The sequence below is a fragment of the Arachis duranensis genome, chromosome 9, assembly GCF_000817695.3.
Source record: "Arachis duranensis cultivar V14167 chromosome 9, aradu.V14167.gnm2.J7QH, whole genome shotgun sequence".
In the NCBI taxonomy this organism is placed as follows: Eukaryota; Viridiplantae; Streptophyta; class Magnoliopsida; order Fabales; family Fabaceae; genus Arachis; species Arachis duranensis.
In genome coordinates this window covers 32,050,716-32,063,204 of record NC_029780.3, presented here as the reverse complement: position 1 = coordinate 32,063,204, position 12,489 = coordinate 32,050,716, and the positions used below count along the sequence as shown (strand labels likewise).

The following is a 12,489-nucleotide window of genomic DNA, read 5'->3' as shown; positions in this document are numbered from 1 at the left end:
ACTTTTGTACGAAAGGATTCTTCGTTGGTTTAGAAACTATACTTACAACGCGAACTTATTTGTGAATTCTTTAACGATAGAAAATCCAATTGTCAAGTTGTGTTTCCTAGGTTAAGGCAGAAGGAACCCTGATATAAAATTGTGCCACGTAATGAGGAGTGGAAACTTGCCAAAAAAAATATGTGATAGATTGAAGTTGTTTTATGATGTTACTCAACTATTTTTTGTTCTAAATTTTTTATTTCCAATCTTTACTTTCTCGGAATCCATTAATTGCTAAAATATGGCATCTAGTATGAATAAGAAATTTGAGAAGTATTAGGATGAAATTCACGGCATTATGGGTATTGCTGTTGTTTTAGATCCTAAGTACAAGATAGTTGGGGTTGAGTTTCAATTTGAAAAAATATACCCAGATCCAATAGAATGTTCCAAGCAAGTTGAAAGAATTCATCAGTTTTGTAATGAATTGGTTAATGAATACAATCAAAAGATGAGTTCTGATTTGTCACATGTTGGTACAAAAGAAGTTGATAAAAGTGAAAATGTAATCCTATTTGGGGATGACGATCATATGGTGTATCTTAAAAGAAGAAAAATGACAAGAGGTTCATGTGTGAATGTTGAGTTTGATCATTATCTTGAGAAGAAAATTCATTCTCCAAATGACAAGGGATTTGATGAGCGGATAATTTATACGCTTTTTGGCATTGTTTTTAAATAGTTTTTAGTATGATTTAGTTAGTTTTTAGTATATTTTTATTTTTTTTTAAGCAAAAGTCATATTTCTGGACTTTACTATGAGTTTTTGTATTTTTCTGTGACCTCAGGTATTTTCTGGCTGAAATTGAGGGACCTGAGCAAATATCTGATTCAGAGGCTGACAAAGGACTGCTGATGCTGTTGGATTCTGACCTCCCTGCACTCAAAATAGAATTTTTTGAGCTACAGAAACTCAAATGGCGCGCTCTAAATTGCGTTGGAAAGTAGACATCCAGGGCTTTCCAGCAATATATAATAGTTCATACTTTGCTCGAGTTAACAGGACGCAAACTGGCATTTAACGCCAGCTTTCTGCCCTATTCTGGCGTTAAATGCCAGAAACAAGTTGCAAGCTAGAGTCAAACGCCAGAAACAAGTTACAAACTAGCGTTTAACACCAAGGAAGACCTCTACACATGAAAGCTTCAATGCTCAGCCCAAGCACACACCAAGTAGGCTCGGAAGTGAATTTCTGCATCATTTACTTATTTCTGTAATCCTAGTAATTAGTTTAGTATAAATAGAACTTTTTACTATTGTACTAGGGATCTTTGATCAGTTTTATGCTATCTTAGACATTTATGGGGGCTGGCCGTTCGACCATGCCTACCCTATTTTCACTTATGTATTTTCAACGGTGGAGTTTCTACACACCATAGATTAAGGTGTGGAGCTCTGCTGTTCCTCGAGTATTAATGCAAAGTACTATTGTTCTTCTATTCCATTCATGCTTATTCTTATTCTAAGATATTCATTCGCACACAAGAACATGATGAATGTGATGATTATGTGGCACTCATCACCATTCTCACTTATGAACGCATGATTGACAACCACTTCCGTTCTACATAAAGACAAGCTTGAATGTATATCTCTTGGGTTTCTAATCAACGATTCACATCGACTCCCCTCTGACAATGGGGCATCTGAATCTGAGATTAGAATCTTCGTGGTATAGGCTAGAATCCATTGGCAGCATTCTTAAGATTCAGAAAGTCTAAACCTTGTCTGTGGTATTTCGAGTAGGATCTGGGATGGGATGACTGTGACGAGCTTCAAACTCGTGACTGTAGGGCGTGGTGACAGATGCAAAAGGATAGTAAATCCTATTCCTTCACGATCGAGAACCAACAGCTGATTAACCATGCGGGAAACCGTAGAGGACCATTTTCACTGAGAGGACGGGAAGTAGCCATTGACAACGGTGACACCCAACATACAGCTTGCCATAGAAAGGAGTATGAAGGATTGGATGAAGGCAGTAGGAAAGCAGAGATTCAGAAGGAACAACGCATTTCCATACGCTTATCTGAAATTCCCACCAATGACTTACATAAGTATCTCTATCTTTATTTTACGTTTTATTTATATTTTAATTATTAAAATTCCATAACCATTTGAATCCGCCTGACTGAGATTTACAAGATGACCATAGCTTGCTTCAAGCCGACAATCTCCGTGGGATCGACCCTTACTCACGTAAGGTTTATTACTTGGACGACCTAGTGCACTTGCTGGTTAGTTGTGCAAAGTTGTGAAAAAGAGTTGAGATTACAATTGTGCGTACAAGTTGTTGGCGCCATTGAGATCACAATTTCGTGCACCAGGATTCTTGTGTGAATGTTTTAAAGCGTGGATGAACAATCAGATGAAATTTAAAGTTCTTGTAAAAATAGCCAAAGATATATACGCTATTCTGATGTCCACTGTTGTTTCTGCATCTGCTTTTAGTTCAAGTCGTTGTGTAATTTCTCCTCATCATAGAAAGTTCAAAGAAAGCATAATTGAATCTTTGATGTGTGGCTAAAGTTGGTTGTGGATAGTCTAAGGGAGTAAAAGTGATATGTTACTTAATATTCATTTATGTTAATTTTTTACATAATACTAATTAATTTATTAATTTCTATCTTTTGTAATTTTTAGGTTTGAATCTTGACCTTCAAACCTTTAATGATGATGATGTGAAGAGTGATAAAAAAATAAGAATTAAAGACTCTTTATATTTAATGATGTAATTTATTTATTATGATGTTAAATTTGTAGTGATCAAACATTAACTTTTTTTTATTTCAAGCTTTTTGACATGTATGAATCTTATATTTGTATTTTAATTTTTAGGTATTGTTACGGCCTGGCCCAAACACTCGCGGGTCGACCTGACCCCATGATAACCCGACCCGAACGGTCGGGCACGTACCGCTTGCTACACGACCCGGACACGCGTCCTCGACAGCTCTCCGCTATAGCTGTGAGGAAGCTTCGAGGAAAGTCGGCCTGTCCTTGGAGGGTCCACCTATGACACGGTATAAATGGGGAAGGACCTGTCCTTCCCCCAAGGTACGTCATACATACCACCTACCCACTTTTCGCTTGCACACTGTCTGACTTGAACGTCGGAGTGTCTTTGCAGGTGACATCCACCATCTCTCCACAACAAGACCTCGGTTGCTCGGTTGGATCACCTCCAGCATCGTCACTGAAACAGGCACATCCCACCAACTCAAATCACTATCCAAACTGTCCGGTACCTGACTAACTGCACATTGGCACCATTTGTGGGGAAAAGCCTAAATGGACATAGTGCTGGGTCCAGGAGACCATGCCCAAACAGCCGACGCGGAAGAGGTAGCCTCTGTCGCCTCACCAGGAAGGCAACGGAGATCCTGCCGGCAACGTACTGAACCACATGCGAGGACACGAGAGACGCGTCCCTTCGGAGGAACTGGTTGCGACAGCGCCAGGATAATGCAAGAACTGCGCCATAGGGTGCAGAACTTGGAGCAATAACTAGCCGATCAGGAACATAACCAAAGAACTACCGACCCCACCTACTCCCCTTCTCCCGAAAGCCGAGAAAGAGCCGCCCGCCAGAGTCACTCCCGGCACACCTCCGCCTCCAGAACGGAAGTGGAAAGTAGCCGGGAAGACTCACCTATCCCAAAGAGATGAAACGACACAATCGTCTACTCCCGAGGCAAGGAAACGCGCCCCGCGGGGCGAGATCATGATGGCGGGGAAGAGAGGTCTGGGAGGACACGACGACCCGTGATAATGGGCGCCTCCCCGTTCCAACGATCTATCCTCGAAGTCCGGTTGCCGAAGCACTTTGACAAACCAACAGACATGAGGTACGATGGAACCCAGGACCCTCTGGAACACCTCACAGCCTTTGAGGCTAGAATGAATCTGGAGGGAGTAGGAGACGAGGTGAGGTGCCACGCCTTCCCGGTCACCCTGGCAGGACCCGCGATTCGGTGGTTTAACGGCCTCCCGCAGGGATCCATCTATGAGTATTCGGACATCAGTCGTGCCTTTTTAGCTCAATTCACAACCCGGATAGCAAAGGTGAAGTATCCAATTAACCTACTTGGGGTATCCCAGAGGCCTGGGGAGCCGACCAGGAAATACCTGGACCGGTTCAACGACGAATGTTTAGAAATCGACGGCTTAACCAACTCGGTGGCCAGCCTTTGTCTGACGAACGGCCTCCTCAACGAGGACTTCCAAAAACACCTCACCACAAAGCCGGTTTGGGCGATGCACGAAATCCAAACCGTAGCGAAGGAATACATAAATAATGAGGAATTCAGCCAAGTCATGGCTGCTAACAAACAGTAGCCCTCCTACAACCAACCCAAGCAACAAGGTGACGGAGGAAGGCAGAATGAGCATGCCAAAGATGGAGGATCGAGCAAGGCACCTAGACCGTTTCCCCAGGTCGGAAAATTCACCAATTACACACCACTAACCCTCCCCATTATGGAAGTTTATCAGCAAATAGCCGAGAAAGGAATCTTGTCGAAGCCCCGACCACTCAAGAACCGTACCGGGGGAAATAAGAGCTTCTACTGCGACTACCATAAGGGCTATGGGCACCAAATACAAGACTGCTTCGACCTGACCGAATTCTCCCATCTAATCAGGGAGCCGAGGAGACGACATCGAGACCAGTATGAGGAAGGCAAGGCTCGATCGGCGAAACGACGACAAGAGCCAGAAGACAATGACCACGGCCTCACTGTGATAAACGTGCTAACCGCCAAAAACACTGTGCCGTAATCGAGATCGGCACACAAGAAAGACGCCAAGCTCCTGGCAGTCTCCTCTTCGTCGGAGCGAAGTTCCAAGAAGCCTCCATCTATCTCTTTCGGCTCAGAAGATCAATGGTTTGACGAGGCCCTGAAAACCCACCCATGGTCATCACGGCCAGGGTGGGGACCGGCCTCGTCAAACGAATCCTTGTGGATACGGGAGCAGACTCGAACATTATGTTTCGCAACATGTTTGATGCATTGGGGTTACAAGACGCCGACCTATCGACCCACCGGCACGGGGTCATTGGGCTGGGCGATCATTTCATCAAGCCAGATGGGGTAATAGCTCTGCCGGTTTTCGTAGGATAGGGACAAGGCCGAAGGTTAATAATGGCCGAGTTCGTGGTTCTACGGGACTCCACTGCCTAGAACATCATCTTGGGAAGGAAAACGATTAACGATGTCGAAGCGGTCATCAACACGAAGATGCTGGTTATGAAGTTTGTTGCTGATGACGGATCTGTAGGATCTGTAAGAGGAGATCTGGAAACGGCAGTCGCTTGCGACAACGCCAGCCTCTCCCTGAGGAAAAAGTCTAAAGAAGCGTCTAGAGTGTTTCTTGCTGACTTAGACGCCAGAGTTGATGACAAGCCAAGACCAGAACCAGAGGGGGACTTGGAAAAGTTCAGGGTCGGTGACACGGAGGAAATGTTCATGTTTGTTAATAGAACCTCCCACATGAGTTGAAAGAGCCTCTAGTAAGAATGATCAGGGCCAATAGAGATCTATTCACTTGGACACCAGCCGATATACCGGGCATAGACCCCCAAGTCATGTCGCATCACCTGGCTATCAAGCCGGACACCCGTCCAGTGGCCCAAAGGAGGAGGAAGATGTCCCAGGAGAGAGTAGAGAAAGTGGCCAGGCAAACGGCCAGCCTCCTATAAGCAAGTTTCATACGATAACTAGACTACTCGACCTGGCTGTCAAATGTAGTTCTGGTAAAGAAGCACAGTGGCAAATGGAGAATGTGCGTGGACTATTCCGACCTCAACAAAGTATGCCCCAAGGACTATTTCCCCCTTCCCAACATAGATGCGCTCGTCGACGCGGTGGCGGGATACGGTTATCTGAGCTTCATGGACGCCTATTCCGGCTACAATCAAATACCGATGCACCGACCCGACGAGGACAAGACAACATTCATAACCCTCGGGGGAACCTATTGCTACAAGGTGATGCCATTCGGCCTGAAAAATGCAGGGGCAACATATCAAAGGCTGATGAACAAAAATTTGGCAGCCTCATAGGCAAGACAGTGGAAGTCTACATAGACGACATCCTCGCAAAGACTACACAGCCAGACAACCTCCTGAGCGACCTGGGAAGTGTATTTGTGAGTCTCCGACAACACGGCATGAGGCTCAACCTCCCTCAAATGTGCTTTTGCCATGGAAGCCGGAAAATTCCTAGGATTCATGATAACCCAAAGGGGAGTGGAAGCCAATCTCGAGAAATGCCAAGCAATACTCCAAATGAAGAGCTCGGGCTGTGTCAAGGATGTTCAGAGACTAGCAGGTCGCCTCACCTCATTATCCCGCTTCCTCGGAGCATCGGCAGCAAAGGCCCTACCCTTCTTCAATCTGATGAGAAAAGGAATAGCATTTGAATGGACTCCTGCATGCGAGGAAGCATTCAGACACTTCAAAGAAATCCTAGCAACACCCCCGGTGCTCAGAAAACCCAAAGCTGGAGAGCCGCTATACCTATACCTAGCCATAACGGGGGAAGCGCTGGCAACGGTTTTGGTACGAGAGGAGGAGAAGGCTCAACAACCAGTCTATTTTGTGAGCAGAGCCCTACAAGGGGCGGACCTGAGGTACAGCAAATTGGAGAAGCTAGCTTTGGCGCTCCTGACCTCTTCTCGAAGATTAAAATAATACTTCAAAGGCCACCAGATTGTCATTAGAACGGACCAAGGAATCCGACAATTACTCCAAAAACCCGATTTAGCGGGAAGGATGATGACTTGGTCCATTGAGCTCTCCCAATATGACATACGGTACAAATTTCGGCATGCGATCAAGGCGCAAGCAATGGCAGACTTCCTGGTAGAAGTGATGGGGGTTCCAACCGAAGAGACGGACATACGGTGGAAGCTTCATGTTGACGGGGCCTCCAACCAAACGTCCGGGGGTGCCGGGATCATCCTCGAGAGCCCGGCTGGGGTCATATACGAGCAGTCGATCAAGTTCGAGTTTCCCGTTTCGAACAATCAAGCAGAATACAAGCTCTCCTAGGAGGCTTAGCCCTGGCAAAGGAAGTTGGAGCGACAAGGCTGGAGATATGCAGCGATTCACAGGTCGTTACCTCGCAAGTAAACGGGAGTTACCAAGCCAGAGACTCGCTATTACAAAAATATTTGGAAAAAGTCAAGGAATTGAGCAAGGCATTCGAGGAGATCACGGTCCAACACGTCCTAAGGGAAAGAAACACGCGGGCAGACCTCCTATCCAAGTTGGCCAGCACGAAACCGGGAGAAAGCAACCGGTCTCTCATTCAGGGCATGATGAAAGAGCCAGCAGTTACCCTACACCTATCAAGACTAAGCCCCTCTTGGTTAGACCCCATCACTAGCTTCCTGGAAAGCGGCAAACTCCCTGACGATGAAAAAGGTGCTAAAACATTGAGAAGGGAGGCGGCCAAGTACGCTATCATTCAGGGACAGTTGTTCAAAAAAGGACTCAGTCAGCCCCTACTGAAGTGCCTATATCCCGACCAGACGGACTACGTGCTCAGAGAAGTCCACGAAGGATGCTGCGGCCACCATATAGGGGGCAACGCCCTAGCTAGGAAGCTAATCCGAGCAGGATATTACTGGCCGTCGATGATGGCAGATTCTAAAGAATTCGTGAGGAAATGCGTTAAGTGTCAAAAGAATGCCAACTTTCACAAAGCACCAGCTTCGGAACTAAGCCTGTTAATGTCTTCCCGACCTTTCTCGCAATGGGGAATCGACCTTTGGGGACCTTTCCCAGTTGGTCCAGGGCAGGTCAAGTACCTCATAGTCGCCATCGACTACTACACCAAATGGATAGAGGCCGAGCCACTGGCCAGCATTTCCTCATCCAACCACAGGAAGTTCATGTGGAGACAAGTAATAACCTGGTTCGGCATTTTGGAAACCGTCATCTCGGACAACGGGACGCAGTTCACCGACAAGAAGTTCACAGAATTCCTCGCCGGCCTAGGCATAAAACAAAAATTCTCCTCAGTAGAGCACCCTCAGACAAACGGCCAGGTCGAGTCTGCAAACAAGGTCATCCTACTAGGACTCAAGAAGCAGCTTGATAATAAAAAATGTGCTTGGGCAGATGAACTCGCCTCGGTCCTCTGGTCCTACCGGATAACCGAGCAGTCATCCACGGGAGAAACCCCTTTCCAACTAACGTATGGGCTAGACGCAGTAATACCTGTGGAAATCGGTGAGCCGAGCCCACGGCTACTCCTGAAGGGAGTAAAGGAAGATGTAGAAAAGGATTTAGTGGACGAGACAAGGGAGATGGCCCACTTGTCAGAAATAGCACTCAAGCAAATAATGGCCGTGTGATACAACGCCAAAACACTCAAAAGAGGATTTGAACAAAACGACCTCGTCTTAAGATGCAACGACATCGGTTTACCGATCCCTGGAGAAGAAAAACTGGCGGCAAAATGGGAAGGTCCGTACAGAGTTAAAGAGGTGATCGGCAAGGGCGCCAACAAGTTGGAAAATCTCAATGGCAAGGAGATCCCGAGAACATGGAATGCGGATAACCTGAGGAGGTTTTATTCCTAACTCATGCGTGGTGACTTGACAAGCTAAGTGGATTACTTTGTAACAATACCTTTGCTATGGCTATAGACTTGTTTGATTACCGGTTAAATTGTACTTGTCCATATTTTCTTTCATTTGTCTACTTTTCTTGGCCAACTCATCGCGCAAACGAGTCTCACGCAGCGCATACCAAACGACACAACGATATACGGCCCCGGGACTGATCACCCCCGGAGCCCCCTAGGCTAAGGCCATAACAAACGGCCACGATAAAGGAAGAACTCAATACTACATAACGGTAAAACGAATAAGCTGGCAAACGGACAAACGAAAGCAATGTATCCACAAACCAACCAAACTACTAACAAAGTCACGACAAAAAATTTTAGTTCCAAGAAGTTCTACAACAGACCCATAAAGACATAAGGTACAAGAAATCACTTCTTCGACATGTCGACAACCTTGCCGTCTTTGATAGTCTTAAAAACACCAATTGCCGATGTATCGAAATCAGGAGCAATGATCTTCACCTGAGCCTTGAGGGCCTCCTCGGTCATAAAGATCGCATTCTTCCCTTGCTCTCTGACTTCCTTATGCTTCCTCTTGAATTCCTTAGCATCGTCCCGAGCAGTCTTAGTGGCTGCAACGGCTGTGTCCCATTCCTTCTCCAAAACGACCACTTGGCCTTGCGCAGCACTTAGCTGACTCTTCAAAGTCATCTCCTGCTCTTCCAGACGAGACACGGAAGCGTCAGCAGTCTTCAACTTCTCTTCGGCCGATGCGGCTTTCTTCTCGGCAGCCTTAAGCTTATTCCTCGCCTCGGCAAGCTGTTCCTGAAGTGTTTCAACTTGGGCCTTGAGCTTATTATTGGCTGTGGCGGCGGTCTCGAGTTTCCGACGAAGCGATGCCATACCTGACAGCTCGAACTCAGCCTTCTGAGCTATGGCCGCGCCGCGAAGGAGGGTGTGATACATCCATCGTGCTTGCCCCGAAAGGTCGGTACCATGGAAATGCTCCTCCGTACCGGGAAGCAATTGGGTATCTATGAACGACCCGACATCGAAGTTCCTTTCTATAACGGTAAGGACCCCCTCGGGGCTAGACTGCGACCTTTGTTTTTTGGGAGTGGGAATGACCCTTAACTCCTCATCCTCCTCCCGACAAGCGGAAGATGAGTGCCTAGTACCTGTCACTTCCTGGAGATTGGGGGAACCATGCGTTGGATTGAAAATTTTCTCCAGCATGACTACGTCGGGAGGCGTGGGCACCGTTTGTGTCCCCTCGTTCTCAGGAGGCGCCACTGATTGTCCTCCGGCCTCCTTACCATCCTCTTCCTCCTGAAAAGTCTTGTATAAATTTTCAAGGCCGGTCACTTCAGCAGACATCCCCACTGTAAACAAGAAATGAACAAATTAGTAACCAGCATACTAAGACAAAACAAGTAACCATGCAAAAAATAGACACGACATAGGCGACTCACAAATATAATCCCGGGCGACCTCCCGACTACCCATGAGGAGGTGGGAATTCACATGATTTCTCCTGAAAACAGCCCATAACACGTCGGCTATCTTCTGATCCACAGCCGACATCCCCTTGTAGGTGACCTTGATAAAAGTATCGAACCCCGCCTCGAAACTCCAATACGTCGGGATGAGGCACTCTCCCTCCAAAGACAACCAAAAGGGGTGACGACCCTTAACCGGCCGAACCTTAAAGTATTTATCTTTGAACCCATGGTAGGAATCCTCGACTAAACCAAATATTCTCCGCCCTTGGGCAGATCGGAAAGACATAAACCCTTTTCTCGACTTCCCCTCTTTTGAAGGGTTCATAAGGTTAAAGAAAAAGAAGAAGACATCAACAGACACCGGCAGCTCCAGATACTCACACACCATCTCAAAACAACGAATTGATGCCCAGCTGTTTGGATGCAGCTATGACGGTGCCACGGAAATCCAGCTCAAGAGCCCCATCTGAAAGGCGGAGAAAGGAATGCAAACTCTCACCTGGGTAAACATGGCTTTATAGAACCAAATCCAGTCGGCCACCCGGGGAGCATGGAAGTTGAGCTTGTACAACAACTCAAGAGGAGCAGGGACGTATACATCATAATTGGCCTCCTCGTCGGTACCCCCACATATGTACTCGGCCTGACGAAACTCGATGAGTTCCTCCTCACCCATTTGGTTCGGAGAATCTCTGAGGTCGGAGACCACCCAAGCATACGGGTCATAACACGCGTCAGAGGTGGAAGCCCGAGTGACAACACGAGGCATACCTACAGTGGGGGCACCACTCGATTAGTCTATAAGGTCAAAAACCCGAAAAAACCCAGAAACTACACTTCATCCACCCTACAACTCAGGATAAGCATGCCTGAAGTTAAAATCAAACAACACCTATTCCAGAATGGAAACCCCCCTAGCGCTCCTATTCGAACATCAAAAAGATATCCATTTTACAAAAACCAAACAACAAGCATGCACAACAAACATGCAAGAAGACATGAAATAAAAGAAAAAAGATCGAAGATTACCTGGATTGATTGCAAGAACTTGGAGGAGAAAGGAACGCAAAAGGATTCTGGGATAGGTCTCTGATGATAGGAAATACAGAAGGAATGTGTGGGAAGAGCAAGAATGAGAAGGGAAAACCCATGCAAAACCATTTAAAACTGCTGTAGTGGGAGCGTGAAAGGCCTAAGGGCAAAATGGTCTTTGCACACAAGGTTTTCCAACCCATTATGAGCATTTAAAGCTCTGCGCGAGGAATGAAGTGACGAATGATCGTCCCAACAACGAACGGACACCCACACAAGGCACGCGTCCCCCCCACGAGTGACTGACCCGACGACAACGAGCAAAAAGATAACACGCCACCAACAGCCCATGCGGCTGATTGCTGGCGCGTTGGGGGCACTGTTACGGCCTGGCCCAAGCACTCGCGGGTCGACCCGACCCCATGATGACCCGACCTGAACGGTCGGGCACGTACTGCTTGCTACATGACCCGGACACGCGTCCTCGACAGCTCTCCGCTACAGCTATGAGGAAGCTTCGAGGAAAGTGGGCCTGTCCTTGGAGGGCCCACCTCTAACACGGTATAAATGGGGAAGGACCTGTCCTTCCCCCAAGGTACGTCATACATACCACCTACCCACTTTTCGCCTACACACTGACTGACTTGAGCGTTGGAGTATCTTTGCAGGTGACACCCCCCATCTCTCCATAACGAGGCCTTGACTACTCGGTTGGATCACCTCCAGCATTGTCGCTGAAATAGACACATTCCACCTACTCAAATCACTATCCGAACTGTCTGGTACCCGACTAACCACACAGGTATAAATTTTAAGTTTTTATCTTAATTTGTATATAAATATGTAAAATTAAAATGTTATTTAATTTTTATAGGGCCGCGTAGAGGCGAGACGAGTTAGGGTAGAGCAGTCTACTATCCGCAGGTAGGGGTGGAACGGGTAGTAGTAGAGTGAAGGGAGGGTTGGTAAAAATCCATCTCTACCCGTTCCACTGCCACAGATAAACCATTATTTTATGATTTATATTGTGTTTAATTGAGTGGTTTTATCAAGTCTTGACGCACTTATTCATATAATTTGCATGATATTACAATTCCTTCGCAAAGTTGTTCTATGGTTGAAAACTTGCTTCCTAGAGATATTTTTATTGTGTATTTTAATTCTCTTTTATACCATTTGATGCGGTGATCCGTGTGTTAAGTATTTCAGGCTTTATAGGGCAGGAATGGCTTAGAGAATGCAGAGGAATCTTGCAAAAATTGAAGGAACACAAGAAATCAAGGAGATGACCAGCAAACACCGACGCAGACGCATGGCTCACGCGACCGCGTGAA

The 12,489-nt window shown here is 46.6% G+C and overlaps 1 protein-coding gene across 1 annotated transcript; it reads left to right on the top strand.

Moving 5' to 3' along the window:
* The first annotated feature begins 3,813 nt into the window (after nt 1-3,813).
* Nucleotides 3,814-4,380, top strand: LOC107465330 (uncharacterized). The gene has a single exon (XM_016084314.1). It carries the CDS (start codon nt 3,814-3,816, stop codon nt 4,378-4,380), a length of 567 nt encoding a protein of 188 aa, XP_015939800.1.
* The last annotated feature ends 8,109 nt before the right edge of the window (nt 4,381-12,489 follow it).

Excerpts from the sequence above, each read along its gene's own strand:
- LOC107465330 (XM_016084314.1), top strand. The coding sequence starts at position 3,814 with ATGGGCGCCTCCCCGTTCCAACGATCTATCCTCGAAGTCCGGTTGCCG.